The sequence below is a fragment of the Herpailurus yagouaroundi genome, unplaced genomic scaffold, assembly GCF_014898765.1.
Source record: "Herpailurus yagouaroundi ecotype Mexico unplaced genomic scaffold, PumYag 166, whole genome shotgun sequence".
In the NCBI taxonomy this organism is placed as follows: domain Eukaryota; kingdom Metazoa; phylum Chordata; class Mammalia; order Carnivora; family Felidae; genus Herpailurus; species Herpailurus yagouaroundi.
In genome coordinates, this window is record NW_024412407.1 from 15,225,170 (window position 1) to 15,243,315 (window position 18,146).

Here is an 18,146-nt window from a genome sequence, read left to right on the forward strand (position 1 = left end):
TCAAGACTTCATTTATTTGAGGTTGTTTTGACTGGTAGCGACCTTTCCATTTCTACAATTTCTTTAAAATGAGAGGTTATGGTAATAGTGAGTGATGTTTTCCCAGGATCTTTCTAAGAAATCATTTATTTCCAGTACCAACCGGTCAAAATCAGGACCTAACGTAGTACTATATGAATGTATTTATCTTTCGTAAAATATTCGGTTTCCCTAAGTCCAGTGATTGGGGAAAAGTAATGTCTCCTTACTTTAGCCAAATTTCAAAGTCAACAGTAGCATTTAAAATATTAAATAGAAGTTAAAAGGTACACAAACGACAGCCTGTTCCCAGCACCTGCTTGCTGATTGATTGATTGATTGATTGATTTTAAAAGATTTTATATTTTTAAGTAATCTCTACACCCAACATGGGTCTTGAACTCACAGCCCTGAGATTAAGAGTCGCACATCTCACTGAGCCAGCCACATGCCCTGCACCTGCTTATTTTTAAATGGTATCCAGAGGAGAGGAATTGCAGTTGTTAGGGAGTTTTAAACAGTCAGGATACTACTGATTCACACAAAAGAGAATGGTTTTTGTGTTTTGTTTTACTTTTCAAACTTTTTTTTAATGATAGTACGAAAGAGAAGTTTATAACTTTCTTATCAAGCAGCAGAATTAATGACTGAAAATATCAGGACTTCTACTTAGGTTGTGGAAATAAAAGGACCCAGAGATTGTGAATGCTACTATTGGCATATAGACTAAAGATTATAAGAAACTTCTTAATTTGCTAATTTTTCCTACTGGTATATTTTTGGTTCATTATAATGTTACTTACTTTTTGGGAAAATACTGATATTTTTTCTGTAGCTCTCTATTTTGTGGAAATAATCTGAGTTTCATATTTTAATCTTTTAGGTATGATGTTGACTCAAAGAGCCCCAACCTGTCCAAACATGTAAGTTCACACTTTATGTTTTTAGGATGATTATGTAATATAGACTGCAAAATCATAACATATGATTGGTATTTATGTTGATGCATTAATATTAAAGGTATATTTCCATAAGTTTTCATGTAATAGTTGTCATAGAAAATAAATAACATTTTTAACGGACCCTAGAATAGCACGTGAAGGAAATTCTTAAAGCAAAGGTACCTTTAGTGTGTGAAATGGATTAACCTTATTTATTTATATATTTTTAAAAGAAATTCTTTCAGTTCCCTGCAATGTTTGAAATGAATTCAGGTTGAGCAAGATGAAGCCCGTGTCATTTGGAGAGGCTTCGCTTGTGCGAGAATGAGAAGTACTTGGGTGTAGGGCAGAGTGATTTGCCATTCTTCAGTCCTTGTGGCTCATTTGTTCAACCATATTTTCTAAGTGCCTCCTCATGCTGGCACCATGTCTGTTTCAGAGGGTACAGTATGAGCAAGATGGACATACAGAGTCTGTCCTCAAGTTCACTTACAGTCTCTTTTTTTCTTTTTGGGTCCTGATCTTCCCTCCTTCTACCCATTCCTCTTTTCTCAAGAGCTCTACTCCCCAGGCCATAAATATTCCCTGGGGATGTTTTTAGGTTCAGGGGCAGCAAAGGCATCAGAGCTAGGCAGATGCAGAGGTTGAGATCTGGAGGGAGAGTTAGGTCAAACTAGCAGGAAGAGCTGAATGGGGGTGGGGGTGGGTTGAGAACAGCATTCTGAAAGTTTAACCAGGTACCAAGTGGAATCTGAATACATGGATGTAGAACTGGCAGCCGTGTCAGAGTTGAGAGGTGGGAGGCTGGCTGGAGTCATGGTCATGCCCAGAGGGTCAGGCGGGTGAGATTTTTTTTTACTTCTCCATTGTTGTAGCCTATTGACTAGAACAGATGGATATGATTTCCAATGTAGTTTGGAGAGGAGGGATGTCTTAATTCAGAGAAGAGAAGACACATGAGAGGTAATCCCAAGCTCAGAGGTTGAGAGGCTGATTTGTGGAAACTAGGAAGCTGGGTATGGTGGTAAAAATCACAATTTACTGTTCCTTTCCTTCATTGTAAAGAAGCTATGATATTTATTTTTGTCAAGAAGCAAAGAGAAGAATCATTTGATGAAGGATTCAAAGAATAGTCTTTCTGATTGACTTTTCTACAAATTGAAAGCAAATACTGTGATAAGCTCATTCCTCCCCATAAGTAATGCTCATTACCATTGCCATGCTGCCTTCTTGCTCCTCATAAGACTCGGAGCATTGTGGCTGGATATTTAAATTTTATTTGCATAGCTTTGTATTGGAAGCTTTCCAAATTCCACTGGAAGAACCAGAAACAGAATTCCATTTTCTAGTAAAAAATTTAGTTGCAAGGAAAGAAAATGCATTATATTTATTTCACATGTAGGTGGTTAATATTAAAGAGATTTAGAAGCATCTCATAAATGTGATGTGTAGCTTGTCCTTGTAGGAGCTACAGCCAGAAACAGGCCTGGAGGGTTGGGATTGAGACAGCAGTTTTCTCTGTTTCTTTTTGTCTGAGGCTACATATTCTTTGCATTATGACTCTTCTCTGAGCTTCTGTTTCTCTCTGAAAACCAAGTTTCTCTGTTTATTCATCTTTGTGCATGTAGGAAAAATGAACTCCCTAACCTCTTGAGTGGACATAGGTTTTCAAGTGCCCATTCTCCCTGAATATAATTTCTGTGTTTCTCAAACTACTTTTTAGAGGGCATGATAACTTGGCAGTTAAGGACATTCCATAGGGTTGGATATTTTGAGGGTGAGTGTGAAGGTGGTAACATGTGGTCCTTACCCAAGTGGTGACCTTGAATTCAGGGAGAGACTAGTATATGGGATAAGAAGGTACCTCAAACATGATATAACTATATTTTCGTTAAATAATCCATACTGAGGGATGTACCATAGAAGGCATGAATGTATATATCTTTTAAAATATTTTTTTTGCAGAATAGCTTTTTATATTTTCCATAAGAAAGATTTCATGTCTTCCTCCTGACATCTTGACTCTGCTTCACTCTCATGCTATCTCCTTTACCACCTTCTTACTGCTGCAGTTCTTTTCAGAGCAGCCTGGGTTTCTCCCATCATACTCTACGGAATTCTGGTTTTCATTTCTGCTTGAACTATTCTGACATGGGTTAGAGAAAAATATCTTGGCCTCTCTTCACTTTCTGCTTTACCTGACCTTCCCATTATTTTGGATACAATTGACTGTTCTTAACAAACTCATCTCCTCTTAATTCCACAGAAATGTCCCCCTCACTTCTTTTCTTACTTCTTTGTCTACTCATTATCTATCCTTTTTTAGTTTCTCTTCCTCCTCCTCTCCCTTATTATTGGTTTTTCCTGGTTTTGTTTTCCATGGTCATCTCATCTCACTGAATAAGCTCTCCTTGGGAAATCTCAGCCATTTCCATGCCTTACCCTGAGGACTCCCATGTGTCTATCTCTCTTTGTACCTTAGCAAAAACAAGTTTCCAACTGCTTGTTAGCTAGTCTGCAGAAGCCTAAAACTCAAATTATCAAAAATGTATGACCTCTTCCATTCCGTTGTTGGTCCTCTGCTTGTATTTTCTATCTTGAGAATTATCATCATCACGGTATACTAAGTTAGAAAACGTGGATGTATCGTTAACCTCTTTCTGTCTCACATACCACATCTTGTGAACTATAAATCCTGTTCATTATAATGAAGTATTATTTCTCTTCTGTCTTCTTTCCTTTCTTACTGTTACTTAATTCAGATTCTCATCACCTTTCTCCCAAAGTATTGCATAGCTTCCTATAGTTCCTGTGGTTCATATTACCTCACATTTTAATGTATTTGTTTACAGTAGTCTCTGTATTATATTTCTTAAATATATTAAGCAGTCAATACAAATTAGTTAATAAGTGCCTGAGCTTACAAATGGATGAAGCATGTCAGATGAGGAAGGAAATGTGTTTTGGAATTGTGATATGAATTGTTAGAAATTAGTGTCCCGAATTTCTGTTAGAAATTAACAACAAAAGCCCTTGCTATTTGAAAGCATCCAAGTACAGATTTTATAACTCATTCAACCCAAAATGAATTCAGGAGCGATTTAGATTAGAGAAGCCAATAAACAAACTAGGTCTACTCCCTGAGGATACAATTGTTTAAAAGTGTGATTGTCGACCTGCCAACTTTGCAAAGTGAAATAAAAACTGGAACCTTTTAGGAAAGACTGCTAAGTGCGTGGGTTTGCATGTGGAGTGCAGGCACTTTTACAAAGGGGATTTGGTAGAAAGAGAGACTCCTTGAGTTAACAATAATAAAATCTTTTTTTTTTCCTATTCTCATTTCTGATAATTTTGACAGAAACCCATTTCGGGATGACTTTATTTGATTTCCAATATTCAGGGATCTTGGGTCAAATTCTTAAATTTTTGGTACTAGTAGGGAAAATAGAGATATAGCATTGTACCTTAGATTCCTAATACTGCAAATGAATACAGGGTGAGTGGATACAGGATCGGTATACTTTTAACTGATTTTATTTATTTATTTATTTAAAAAATTTTTTACACTTATTTATTTTTGAGAGACAGAGAGAGACAGAGCACAAGTGGGGGAGGGGCAGAGAGAGAGGGAGACGCAGAATCCGAAGCAGGCTCCAGGCTCTGAGCTGTCAGCACAGAGGCCGATGCGGGGCTCGAACTCACTGACTGCGAGATCATGACCTGAGCTGAAGTCAGATGCTCAAATGACTGAGCCACCCATGCGCCCCTATTTTTTTTTTTTTAATTTAATGTTTATTTATTTTTGAGAGAGACAGAGACAGAGTGTGAGCAGGGTAGGGGCAGAGAGAGAGGGAGACACAGAATCCAGAGCTGTCAGCACAGAGCCCGACGTGGGGCTTGAACCCTCCAGCCCACGAACCGTGAGATCATGACCTGAGCTGGAGTCAGACGCTCAACCGACTGAGCCACCTGGTCACCCCTTAACTGATTTTATTCATGGTAGGAAAGTTTGTAGTGGAGAAACATGTACCAGAAACATTACGTGATGCAGGCACTGGAATCCAGGGACATTTTCCTTAAGAGGCTCATCCATTTTATGATTTTCTAGGGAAATTAGTAAAATATTAGCCCCCCCAAAGTGTTAGATCCTGTGAACAAAATCTGACATTTTGAATTCCAGTTTTGTTCTCTAAGTTGCTGTCGAACCCACTCATCTTAATGCCATTAGCAGAACTGCATAGCATACTTTCATTTGCATAATTTAATTGCACCAGCCAAATCATTAATGAAAAGATTAATAACAGGCCCATAATTGGTGTATCTAGGATTCTGCTTGGCGCTCTAGACCAGATGACATCAAAACTGTACTTTGTGTGCTAAATTTTCATACACACCAGGCAATCCAAAACGCATTTTTCCATTTGGATGATCTTGGAAGGTACCTGCTAAAATTTTTGTTTTAGACATGTTAATAGCTCATTGGATTATTTTGGCCATGGAATACCAGCCTTCGGTGAAGGTGTGTATGTTCTTTAATATATTTTCTAAATACCATATATGTATAAACTTCCACATGTAGATTGGTTGTTTTGAAAATTTCATTTGAAAGATAATTGTTTGGACCCTGAAGTGCATTTTCTCATAGAAAGTGGGGTAAAATTTTTCTCATCAGAAGAAAAACCAATTTAACCCATATATAACTGAACCAAATTCTAATGTATTTTCTTAAAATCAGGCAAACAATAAATATATTTAAGTGCTGTTCAAGTGCTCAGTAATGTAGCAGTGTAGAAGACAAACAAGGACCCTCTATCCTAAAACAGCTTACGTTTTGGAGTTGGGGAAGTGGAATGGTCAGATTTATTTAATAGAAACAAATGCAAAATGATTAAGATAACTTACTTCTTTATACACTTAAAAGAAATTGATAGTGAGAAACAGTGACTGATGAAGAACCTAGCTAGAAGCTTAGGTTCCTCTCAACCAGGTGGAGTGATTCTGCACAAGTTCTCATCCTGGGTATACTTATGCAAAGAGAAGAAGGGAACTACTGATAATCTAGAGAAAGAGCATTCCAGGTAAAAGGAACAGCAATGCCAGGACCTTGAGTCAGGAAAATATTTGGAATGTTGATGTGACTGAAGATAGCTACCATATATGGGATTTTGTGAATGATAAGGAGAGCAGAATGAAATAGATTGAAAAGGTACACAGAATTCAGATGATGCAGAGATTTGTAGGCCATGGCTTCAAAAAAAGGTTTAATGAATTTCACCGGAAGATGATTTATCCATTTAAATAACAACCGACGGCTGAAGTGGAGAATGGGGCTGGGAAGCAAGACTGAAATTAAGGAGACTGTTGGAGGAGAACATGACTGCTGGTTGACCTGTGAACTGGATCTGGTCACTCCCTTCCCTGTCCTTGAAAAGTATGTTCTGCCCACTGGCCTGTTTCATAGACATAGTCTGAGAGAGTAATGGATGTTGAGACCATCTGGACTGAATGTATGACTGAACCCCATTAAGGCCCCTGTAAAAAAGCTGTGGTTCTGGCAGGCAGGTGTGGAGATCTACTCATCTTGCAGCCATCCAAGACAGCCTTACAGTGTAAGTTCCCTTGCTTATTAAACCTGCCACCTACCAATCTGGAGGGACCTGCCTTTTTTCTTCAGTCTTTCCTTGCCCTCTAGGTATGGGTGCCAGTTGCAGATTTTACCCGGGGAACTCCCCTGATGGTGACCCAAAAGAGACCAACTGTAAGGCTATTGTGATTTGGCTAGATGAATAGTATTTGGTGGGTATAGCCCTTGAAGGGCTAAGAAGTGGTCAGTTTTGGAATATGTTTTGGTGATATGATTGCTGATGAATTGGATTTAAGGTGAGAACATAAGGAAGTAATTTAGAATGACTCTTATGTTACTGGTGAAAAGCCACTGAATAAATGGTGTTTAGTTTATTGCGAGGGGTACATCGTGGAGGAAGAGATTGAGGTGGTGGGGTGAGATTGCAGAACTCAGTGTTCAGAATGGGTTTATGTTGTTTGAGACCCCAATAAGCATCCAACTGGAGATACTGACTAGGCCATATCTGGAGAATAGAAAGATGGTTTTGCAAACCATCAGCCTATAGAGTTGGAACTCATTAAAGTTACCTAAAAAAAAAAAAAAATATATATATATATATATATATATATATACACACACATATATATATAAATATAAATATATATGCCTGAAAAAATATATATAAATGGAGAAGAAAATAGAATTTAAATTAGAAATTTTGGTGAACTGAAGCATTTAGAAATTTGAGGGAAGAATATTAGCCGGAATTCGCATTTTGAGAAGCTGGCCAGAACATGTTACTTTTCAATTCAAACCCTGCAGTGGCCTCCCTCTACACTCAGGAAGAATTTACGGTCCTTTGGGTGAAGGACCAGGCCCCTGGTTCTCTCTTTAATTCTTTTCCTTGCTCATTCTGTTCCAGGTCCACTGGCCATCTTGTTTTTCCTTGAATGGCCAAGTATATTCTTGTTTCAGAAACTTTGTTTTTGCTTTTCCTCCAGCCTGGAATGTTTTTATGCCAAATATTCACATGGTTCTTTTTCTTACATTATTTAAATCTCTACTAAATTGTCGCTTCCTGAGAGGCCTTTGCAATAATAACTTTCTTTTTCTATGAAACATGCTTTCAGGCCCTTACTAGATGATGAGAGCTAGCTTTTTAAGCCTATTCAAGCTAAACTATTAATGACTGATGTTTTGTAAATGAATTATGTTTCCATTTCCAGTAAGGGCTTGTAGAATCTTAGACTTTAAGAGACAATGCCTGAATTAGGTCTGATGACAGTATCTTCAGCACTCATTAAGTTATATTAGGTGTGATTGCTTGCATGCAAAACTGGCCCTTGTTTCGAATTCAGTATTTAATAATGATTTTGAATGATAGTATTACATTATATTTAATACTATTATCTAGTATCTAATAATGCTATATTATATTTAATATTATTTAATAATAAGTAGTAGTAAGTTTTCTAGTTATTTGGCCTGTCAACTGTCTTACCATGACTACCAGCAGAGAGAATATTTAACTTACTTTCTGTAAGCTTATTACACTTCTCACTTCATTGCTAATGAGAATAAACATAAAGTGATATGCCCCCAAAAGGTAAATATTTTCCATAGGTTTATTTCTGAATCGTATAGCTTTATTTTGTAGTCTCTATATAGCATGGTTTTCAATTAGTTAAATATATATGTTGTGAATAATTTTAAAAAATTGGTTAATTTAGCTCAATGGCCATCCCTCATTGTTGAAAGCTTAATTTTCATTCAGTGGCTTACTGCTTTCATTTGGACTCTTAACAAACAAAAACTATCTTTAAAATCAACATTTGTGCTGAGATAAAAGAAATACATTCAACTTTAGAGTATAATTTTGAAACTGTATTTGTAATTTAAGCATTGATGTCTAAGTTTAGAAATTTTATTAATCTCTTGGAGGTAGATTAGCATTTTTGAATTATAGATGGATCTATCCATTAAATAGACAAATCCCTGCCTTTAAAAAGTTGTATTATTATGTTAAAATGTGACAAATTGTTTCTACTAAAATATTGAATCCAATTGTTTCATGTTGAGTTTGCCTTATTTTCAAAATAGCATATAGATGTGCTAACAACCTTAAAGAAAGTAGAAGTCATTACTGGGGAATGGAAGTACCATATTTGATTATTATAAATGATTGCCATATTAGCATAATATAACTAAGTCACACCTCAGTCTTTATAGTTGATGTGATTAGTATGAATTAAATAGAGAGGTAGTCAGCAATATTAGCAGGGAATACCAGCAATAAAATAGATAATGCCAACAATAAAATTTCACAGGTAATATAAGCTTTCCTCATTAATTTTTTCTGCAATGGTTAAAATATTGTAAAAGCAAAATATTTTGTATTACTTTATCTTGCTCTTACTTTATCTAGCATGAATATGCTTAATATGAGTTAAATGATCACAAAATGGGTACGAGCAATAAATGGAGGCAAATAGTCTATCTTATCAACAAATAGAATGATTAACTACTGAACAGTTGACTGCACCCAATTACTGTGCTGTGTTAAAACTTAGCTATCATAAATCAGTTTAATGTCTTTTCATCTAAATTATCTATTAATTACAGATATTATATTTTCAGATGTTCCTTGATCACATCATAAAATAGGAAAGCCATTTACAGACTATCTTTATAAACTTTTAGGAGAAAGATGGCACGCTATTGAATGCTTATGAAATTGTTTATCATGATGCTGATGATCAACTACAGTTGACTGGCTTTGTGATAGTGTAGAAATCAGAAATTTCATTTACCATGAAGGCCTTCTGGTTCACTATACCATTGTTTTAAAAATGTCATTCTTTTACATATGTATGTTTATATGTATACTACTTAACATGTAAGATAAGTTAGCGTATAAGGCACTTTAGGATTTTATAATGACACTTAATATGAGTATTTGAATTGGCTATGAGTGTAAAGGGGATATAAAAATATTTTATTCAGGTAATTATAGTACCTGCAGTACTGGAATCTAGTAGTCAGGGATAAGTTTTAAGTACATAGTAATATCCTTTTAACCCCAGGGAGGTAGGGAGGAGAAGAGAAGCATATATTTATTAGATGCTTACCATGTTCAAGCATCTTTTCTAAGGGCTTTGCATAAATTATCTGCATATATAATCTTATTAAGTACCTTGCATATAATATCTTATTTAATCCTCCCAATAATTTAATACATAGGCATTATTCATTATCTCTATTCTATAAGTCAGGATATCAAGACATAGAGTCATTAGTAAATGATTCAGCCAGAATATAAACACAAACAGTATAGACATTCATAATTCTCACTCTTAAGGAATATGTTATACTGTTTTGCTAAATAAATAAATAAATAAATAAATAAATAAATAAATGTAAAAGATCTTTAATAAAGGATGTATCAGAATTTATACTGGTACCTAGCAAGCAAGCAAATAAACCAACAAAACAAGTTCATTTATTGCAAAGTAAGTTACCTTATTAATATGTGTGGAATTATTAAAGTACATAGCATTAATGTAATTTTTATGAATATAGATAAGTAGCTAGCTACAATATAATATGAAATGTAGTAGAGGAATTGATCAGTAAAAATTGGTATGAAAAAATAATGAAGTAATAAGTTTGAAGGAATTAGAATATTTTGCTCATGCATGCAATTAAAGGAGACGCTCTTCTGAATGTTAAAAAGAAAAAGAAGAGAAATACAGTTGACCCTTGAACAACTTGGGGTTTAAGGGTTCCAACCTCCACAACAGTCAAAACTCTGTGTATAATTTTTGACTCCCCCAAAACTTAACTGCTAATAGCCTACTGTTGACCAGAAGCCTTACTGATAACATAATCAATTAATACCTATTTTGTATGTTATATGTATTATATACCCTAATCTTACAATCAAGTAAGCTATAGAAAAGAATATATTAAGAAAATCATAAGGAAGAGAAAATGAATTATAGTACTATACTGTATACACTGAAAAAGAAGTCCACATATAAGTGCAACCGCACAGTTTAAAATATCATGTTGTTCAAGAGTCAACTGTATATTTGTATAATAATGAGCTAGACTCTGATAGTATAGTAGTGTTTCCTTGGATTTTTGTCTGCATTGTATTAGTAATAAAACTAGATTTAAGTAGTTATAGGAATAATCCAAAGACTCCTTCTGATGTGCTGATAACTTTTTAACTACCTATGTAACACAAAACTCATTGTTATATTGCTTTGTGTGCTATGCTTTCTGCTTTTTTCTTGTTTACTTTACTTTGCACTGCTAGATATTTCAGACTGAATACCAGCATATTGTATTCAGGGCGATATTAGGATATATTCAGGGTAATATTGGTAGAATGTATCCTATATACTAGCAACATGGTATTTATATATGTTTAAATGGATTTCAAAACTAAGTTCTATCTGTGTATTATTTAGATTATAAAATAATAATTAAATTTGGCAAATATTTATTGATCTCTTGGTCATTTGAGGGAAAGCACAATAGTTAATATGGCTGAATAAATGGAAGCATTTCTCAATTGCTAGACACCGTGAACTAGATTTGGTCTATGTGTGTGTTAAAGCTGTGGAAACATGCCTGGATTTATTACTGGAAGTTCTATTTTAATGTAATTCTAATGACTCATCAACTGGAACACAACACCATAGTAAGAAACAGTAAAGCAGTTTGTGTTAAAGGTAATTTTTATTTCTATGTTTATCTAACTACAGACCAAAATATCTAAAAGTAGCCATTAAAGTACACATGTATTCTGTTACCGTACTGTGTAAAATGCATAGAAAATGTGAAGCATTGAGATGAGTAAAAAATAAAGATTCAGTAGAAATTTCCAGCGCAAGGAGTAGTTAGTTGAGAAACACTATATGCTGATTTTTTCACTGTGAGTAGTAAATGTGTTGCTTGATAAGGAGTACGGAAGCACAGACAGATTAAAGGAACTACAAAAATGCTATAAATATTTAGGGGCAAAGTGTGCAATAACTATAGAGATAGTGTGTACAGATGCATGCCATAGCTTTTTGGTATACATTTTATTTTATTATTTTAATTTCCTTTTTGTTCATCACTGATGGTATTTGTGTGTTCTCCGTTTGCTAATATGTCTTCTCTAATATGGATATGCTCAGTACTTCAGTTCTGTTTTCTTGAGTAATGACAGCACAGAACAGCTTTTGGTGAGACTTGGCCATATCCATTTAACATGTAGTATGCACAGCTATCTATCAGTATTAATATTTTTTAGAAAAGAGTTCCAGAATCCCCCATGCTTTTCACTGCTAATGCGGAACAATGATCTATTCCAAATCTTGAGTATTCAGCACTTTCTGCCACGAGACTTAGAGAAATTTAGGTTTTTTGTTTTTTTTAACCCATAAACATATCTGTAAAGTCTCTTTTGAAATTGGGAAAGACATGTTGCTACTAAGGATATTTAATTTAAATATGTTCAGGCTGTACCTTAAGTACTTTCTAATTACTCAGAACCAAAATTTAAAATGATTTGCACTTTCATGAAGGTGTTGTAACTGAACTAATGTGAATTTGCTCCTTGGTGAGTCACCAAGGTGGAGATACACCAGATGGAGTTGTCACACAAAGGAATCAATTCGCAGCAAATAAGGAGATCATGGGGAATAACTTCCAAAGCCCTGACTCTCCGAGCAAGAGTGGATGGATTCCTTTATTTAGGGTTAGGATGAATATTTAGAAAGGGGAACCCTGTCATCATATGTAGACGTGGGCATAAGGTCGCATGTGCACCTTAAAACATGCCTATACCTATATTGTATGTTATGTTAATGAGGCTTGTGTTCCTCCTTGGACAGATAATTTAGCATTATATTGGAGTAGGAATAACTGTCCTTCACTCCATAGTCCACCTGCGCAGGTATGAGTCTGTGGTTGAGCTCAAACTGATCTGGGTGGTCTGGGCCTCTGGAACTCTTTGCCAAGCCAGTCGTTATAGCTTAAGGGGTAGTTTCAGTTTCCATCATGGGATGCCGTGCCCGTTGGGCCTTTTGCCTGAGTTGAGTAATAGATAAACTGGAAAGAACTTAAGGAAAAATGTGGGACAAAGCTCATTGGGTACAGACAGGTGAGCAATACAGGTCATGTCTTGGGTTAGCTGGTGATGATGTCATTCTGGAAGCCACCAAATTTCAAATCCAGAGTATTTTCTGTCCCTCCCTTCTTGTCCCCACTGTCCCCCTCCCCATCCTCATCATGTGCAAGGACACTTTACACCAAATCCTGTCACTTTGCTCTGCACTGTTTCCTACCACTTGCTACAACTTCAGTTTGGGTCTTAACACTTGGCTTCTTATTAACTACTATAGCCTGGTTGATCCAGATTGCAGATTTTACCTCATTCGTCAGTCCATTCTTCACACTGGTACCCGAGTAATCTGAATGTACTGTTCTAATGGTGCCCCTGCATTGCTAAAAGACTTCCAGTTGCTTCTGATTATCCTAAGACAACTTCCTTGTTTGTTTGTTTTTGACCGGCCAACTGGACCTTCTACAGTCTGACTTGGCTCTTCATCTTCAATTCTCCCCTTTACTTGAAGCCCATTCTTTTCTTATTACATTCTTGCCTGTAACTCTGATCTGTTCTCTAGGATTATGTAAGGGAGGAAAAATAATTCTCCCTCTACCCTTCTTATTAGCCTCTGTAATAAAAAAGACGATTAATAGGAGAAAAACAAATGAAAGTTTAATAACATGGTATACCTCCTGTATACATGGGAGATACTAAGGAAAATGGAGTAACTCCCTTAAATGGTTCAAGCCTTAGACCATCTCTAACTAAAGACAAAAAATGTTGGTGAGTGGGGAATCAGTTATCGGAGGTTTTCAGGCAAAGCATTTTAAAGAGGGCATAGTTTATGCAGATTTAAGTCTCCGCCTTCTCCACTGAGAAGAGATTTAGTAACCCCCTTCATCCTAGTACAGGGAGGAAGACAGCCTTAGAAATGGAAATTTTTCTTATAAATGTAAATGTCTCCTGCAAAAGGCTAACTTCTAACCTGGTTTTCTGAGCTTCCCCCATGTCTGCTATTTCTTAAAAATAATTAGCCTAAAATAATCCTTATGCCAGGGCACCCAGGTGGTTGGTTCGGTCGGCTAAGCATTGGACTCTTGATTTTGGCTCAGGACATGATCTCACAGTTGGTAGGATCGAGCCCTGTCAGGCTCTGCACTGACAACATGGAGCCTGCTTGGGATTCTCTCTCTCCCTCTCTCTCTCTCTCTGCCCCTTCCTTGATAGCACTTTCTCTTTCAAAGTAAATACATAAACATTAAAAAAATAATAATCCTTATGGCAAAGAGATATTTTTGGGTAGCCAATTCTCTTCTCCTTTAACTGGAATTGTAACTGTACTCAAGGAGTTCACTGCCTGGAGTGCATTAAATTGAACACAACCAAAGGAAGTGTTGAAAGCAAAGAACTTTTTATTACTTTTCACAAGTAAGGAGCTGGAGGCAGCTCTCAAAGCACTGTCTGTCCCTGAAGTTAGTACAGGAAGCTTTTATCCGTGTATTAGGGGGTGGGATCAGGGAGCTTGCATATGCATTACATATACATTAAGGAGTTATACATATTCTATTATTTAGGCACTTGGGTTCAATTCCGCATGCCTAGGATGTCACCATGCTAGTACATGCACCTATGTTCAAACAACAGGTGGAAAAATAGGCGGAAAAATCTCATTTATAGGAGGGGATCCTAGTTTTATAATGAGCTAAAGGTAACTAACTGCAGGACAACTTAGGCGAGGGGTGGGGGTGGGGGAACTTCTGCAGGTCCTCAACTCCAAAATGGCTCAGACTGACTCAGCTGGTTCCTGTAAGGGTCTGTAAGGGGTTATCAGGTGAAAGAAGCAGCTACCAAGGGACTAACAGGTGAAACACCTTACTGGGTGTCTGTTGGTTGGGAACTGCTGGTTCTTGCAAAGCAACACACACTCCTTCCCTGCTTTTGTCCTTTCCCCCTCCTCCCTTCTCCTGAAAACTTTCAGCCCTTTGATCTGAGTAACTTCCGATTGTATCCTAGCTAACAGAATATCCAACTCTCTTCTCTCCAAGATCTGATTTCTACTTGGCTCTCAAGGCTTACTGCCTTTGGGAAATATTACCCTGACTATCCTAGTCTCCAGCATGGACTTCCTTCATCAGACTTAGAGCACTCTCTCCTTTTACTTTTTAGAATTGAATACATAGCTTTTACTTGCTAGGCATTTAAAGTTTTTACTTATTAAAAACTTTGAATATTTTGTTTCTTCATTCCTGTCCATCCTTCTTAGGGCTTCCCATGGGCCAGTTCTCTGTACAATTTAGGGAGATCTTCCACCTTCTCTTTTAGGACAGATTGAAATCCTATACAAGCTAAACTAGAGTGTGTGTCTCTCTCTGAAATACTTGCATATTTTCTTGATTCAACACGCCCAGATGATGTTGGAACTCTTATTTTATTGGCATGTGAAATTGCATTGTGTTTATGATATTTAAATTCTCAGGCAGCATATTAATCTGGAATCAGAACATCTGGGTTAGTCTGCTATTTCTGACTGCTCAGACCATGAAAGAAATCAACCTCCTGTATGATTAGGATTTTCTTGATATGTGAAACAAAGATTAATAACAGATCTTTCATTGTGCAAGGTTATTCTGAGTCTTGAAAATAAGTATAAGATTGTACTTGAAATAAGGTACATCTAGTTTGTACATTAATGAACTTTACAATGTATTACACTTAACCTATTTTTAGGTACGTAACATATGCTAATATTAAGTCATGTAATATTAACTCGTTCATCCTCAAAACAACTCTGTGAGGGGAACTACTACAGGTTAGCAATGAGGAAACTGGAGAGCTTAATTAATTGCCCAGTCCCAGGTAATGAGTGTCAGTAGTGGAACAGACACCTGGCTGTGTGGCTTGGGACCCCCTCTGTAGCCACCTCACATAGCCTGTGTGTAGGTAACGCTGAGTATTGTTAATCACCTCTGCTCTGTGTTTTCACAGTCTACCTCCTCAGCCCAAAGCTTACTAGTTTCAGAGATATCCAAAGCCAACTGTGGATTCAAATCCTGGAACTTCTTTCCACTGTTGTTGTAATTTCAAGAAGAAAAAGAAAGTAAAAGCAGTTTCCCGCTTACTTGCATTAACAAGCTAGCTGCGATAAAAGGACAAAAGGCTTTGCCAGTTTGCAGGAAAATCACATGCTAAAATTCATGCTTGTTGAGCTCATTTTATTCATTACTGGGAGTCGGGGAATTCAGTATTTCAGCAATGGAACCAATACAGATATGATGTACAAAATATGTAGTGTAAAGACAGCTTGAGAACTTATGAGCTTTAATCCTTTTATCTATTTTAGGACTTTCTGGGACAAGTGTTTTGTACATTGGGGGAGATTGTTGGTTCTCAGGGAAGTCGCCTGGAAAAGCCAATAGTGTAAGTATTTTTTTAATGCAGACAATGAAATGTTAACTCTTCAGTTTTTATTTTGGTAGTTTGGAATTGGTAAATATGTGGTTGTAGACCAAAAGTAGGTTTAAAAATCTTCCTGAGTTTTTTCCTCTAACAAAATAGTTCTGACATGTTTGTAAAGAATCATTTATATTTTAGCTGTCGTATGCCCTGCTGCAAAATGTTCACAAAATGAAAGGAGGAGACTTAAAAAAGCAAATGTATTGTTTTCTGTTTGGTTATAGTATTAATTCTTCTGTTTTTAAGAATTAAACATTTTGAAAAAGATATTTTCCTCCTTTGGGCTAGGGACTATATGTAGCACCATTCTTCATACCATATGTTTAATAAAGAATACTGAGAAAATTGCAGAACTAACCACAATATCAAAAAGTTTGGGAAATTTGGAAGTCAGATTCTTTTAAGAATCTCAAACTCATAAAATAAATTTGTCAAAACTTTCCAAAATTATTCACCTTTGACATCCAAATACTTAAATGTCCAAGGGCATCATCATTCTCACATTATCTGTATAAAATTGAACTTTATGTTTAGTGTATTCTTTTCAGGTTAATAAGAAATCTATGAATTCTCACTTCTCACTTATTAACTTATTACTTAGTGCCAGTTTGAAGACTTTTGCATATCAACTACCTTTTTTAACATTCTTTCATGTATATATTTTTTTATCTTTGTAGGATTTGTAAGCTTATAATTCAAATATGTTTATGCTCACTTTAATATGTCAGTAAAAAGTAATCTGTAAGGCAAATGCAGATAATTTTATTAAGTATATATAATTGTTACTGTATTGTTGAGTCTAATGATTTAGGCCCATGAAAATTCTTGGAAGGTCACTGAATCACCCTTTTTACTGAAGAACGAATCAATAACATACACAATGCTACCTCAGAGGTGCCTTTAATATTCTTTGAGAGAAAACAAAAGCAATTAAAATAGAGAATTTTTATTTCAATGTAACAGAATAGAGATTGTTTTATAGAACTGGCACTCATATTTTTAAATTGATCATTTTACTGGTTATTTTTATCTGGTGTTATTTTCTCCATAAAAGGAAAATATAACTCTACTTTCATAAGACTATTAAATTACTTAAAATTCTTCCCAATAGAAAATTATTTTTATGTTGGTCTTGAAACATGTTAAAAAGTTGATATTTTATTGGTTGGGGCATGTGGTAAATAGAATATAGTGTGAAATGTGGCCCTTGTTCAGGTCATTCGACAATTTCCATTAGACAAGACCAACAAAAACACAATTGGGCTAAGGGGTGAAGATGTCTAGAGTAATGATGATGCAAATGTTGAGAGTATTTTCTGGCAGTTGCGTCATGATTATCTTATATAATCAGAAAAGATGAGATGCCCTTTAGATTTTTCCTAGCTCCTGCTGAGGTTGGCGTAGCATAAGTGAGACAAAGCCTTGGAAACCTGTTCAGGCAACATGAAGCCATTGTAAACACCTGCTTTGCTTCATCTATAGGGTATTTTGTAATTTAGACAAGTTTATTGAAAGTGTTGATATTATATCTATCTTACTGACCAAGGTAGAATTCATTCAATGTTGTAAAGTATATGCAACTAATCTTTTATTCAACCTTGGACCTTACTAGGCAGTCTTCTCAGGCAAATAAGTATTAAGAAAAGGGTTACTGAGAGAAGATGCATCTTCTGTTCAAATGGCAATTTACTCCCTTACCTCAACATCAAATGAAAAGCAATGAAAATCATTTATCCTTTTTGTTTAAAAGTGTAGTTGGGTTGAGGAAGAGAATGAAATGTTATTTTCATGGAAGTTTTATCTGCCCATAATGTCGAAGTAGCCCTTAAAATTAGCAGGTCCACTAGATGGATGCTTTCAGATTCCACCCTCATCCCTGATCACCTTTAGTCACTGCCATGTATTTTTTTTCCTGTACGTGGTTTTTCAAATCAATTGAATGGAGAGATGGGAAGGTTGGAAGGTATGTGATACTTCAGTGGAGGAGAGAATGGTTTTGGAAGAAAGGATAGAGCCAGGGAGAATATTGGAGATGATGTGAGGTCAGGGAAGTGTTTTCTCACAG

At 35.9% G+C, this 18,146-nt stretch overlaps 1 protein-coding gene across 2 annotated transcripts in view; it reads left to right on the forward strand.

Moving 5' to 3' along the window:
- CPNE8 (copine 8) overlaps nucleotides 1-18,146 on the forward strand; it is a 234,863-nt gene that overhangs the window by 68,755 nt on the left and 147,962 nt on the right. For both annotated transcript variants that reach the window (XM_040488446.1, XM_040488445.1), the window contains exons 5-6: nucleotides 902-941; nucleotides 15,969-16,045. In XM_040488446.1, the coding sequence (XP_040344380.1) occupies nucleotides 902-941; nucleotides 15,969-16,045 (117 nt within the window). The remainder of the gene's footprint in view (nucleotides 1-901; nucleotides 942-15,968; nucleotides 16,046-18,146) is intronic.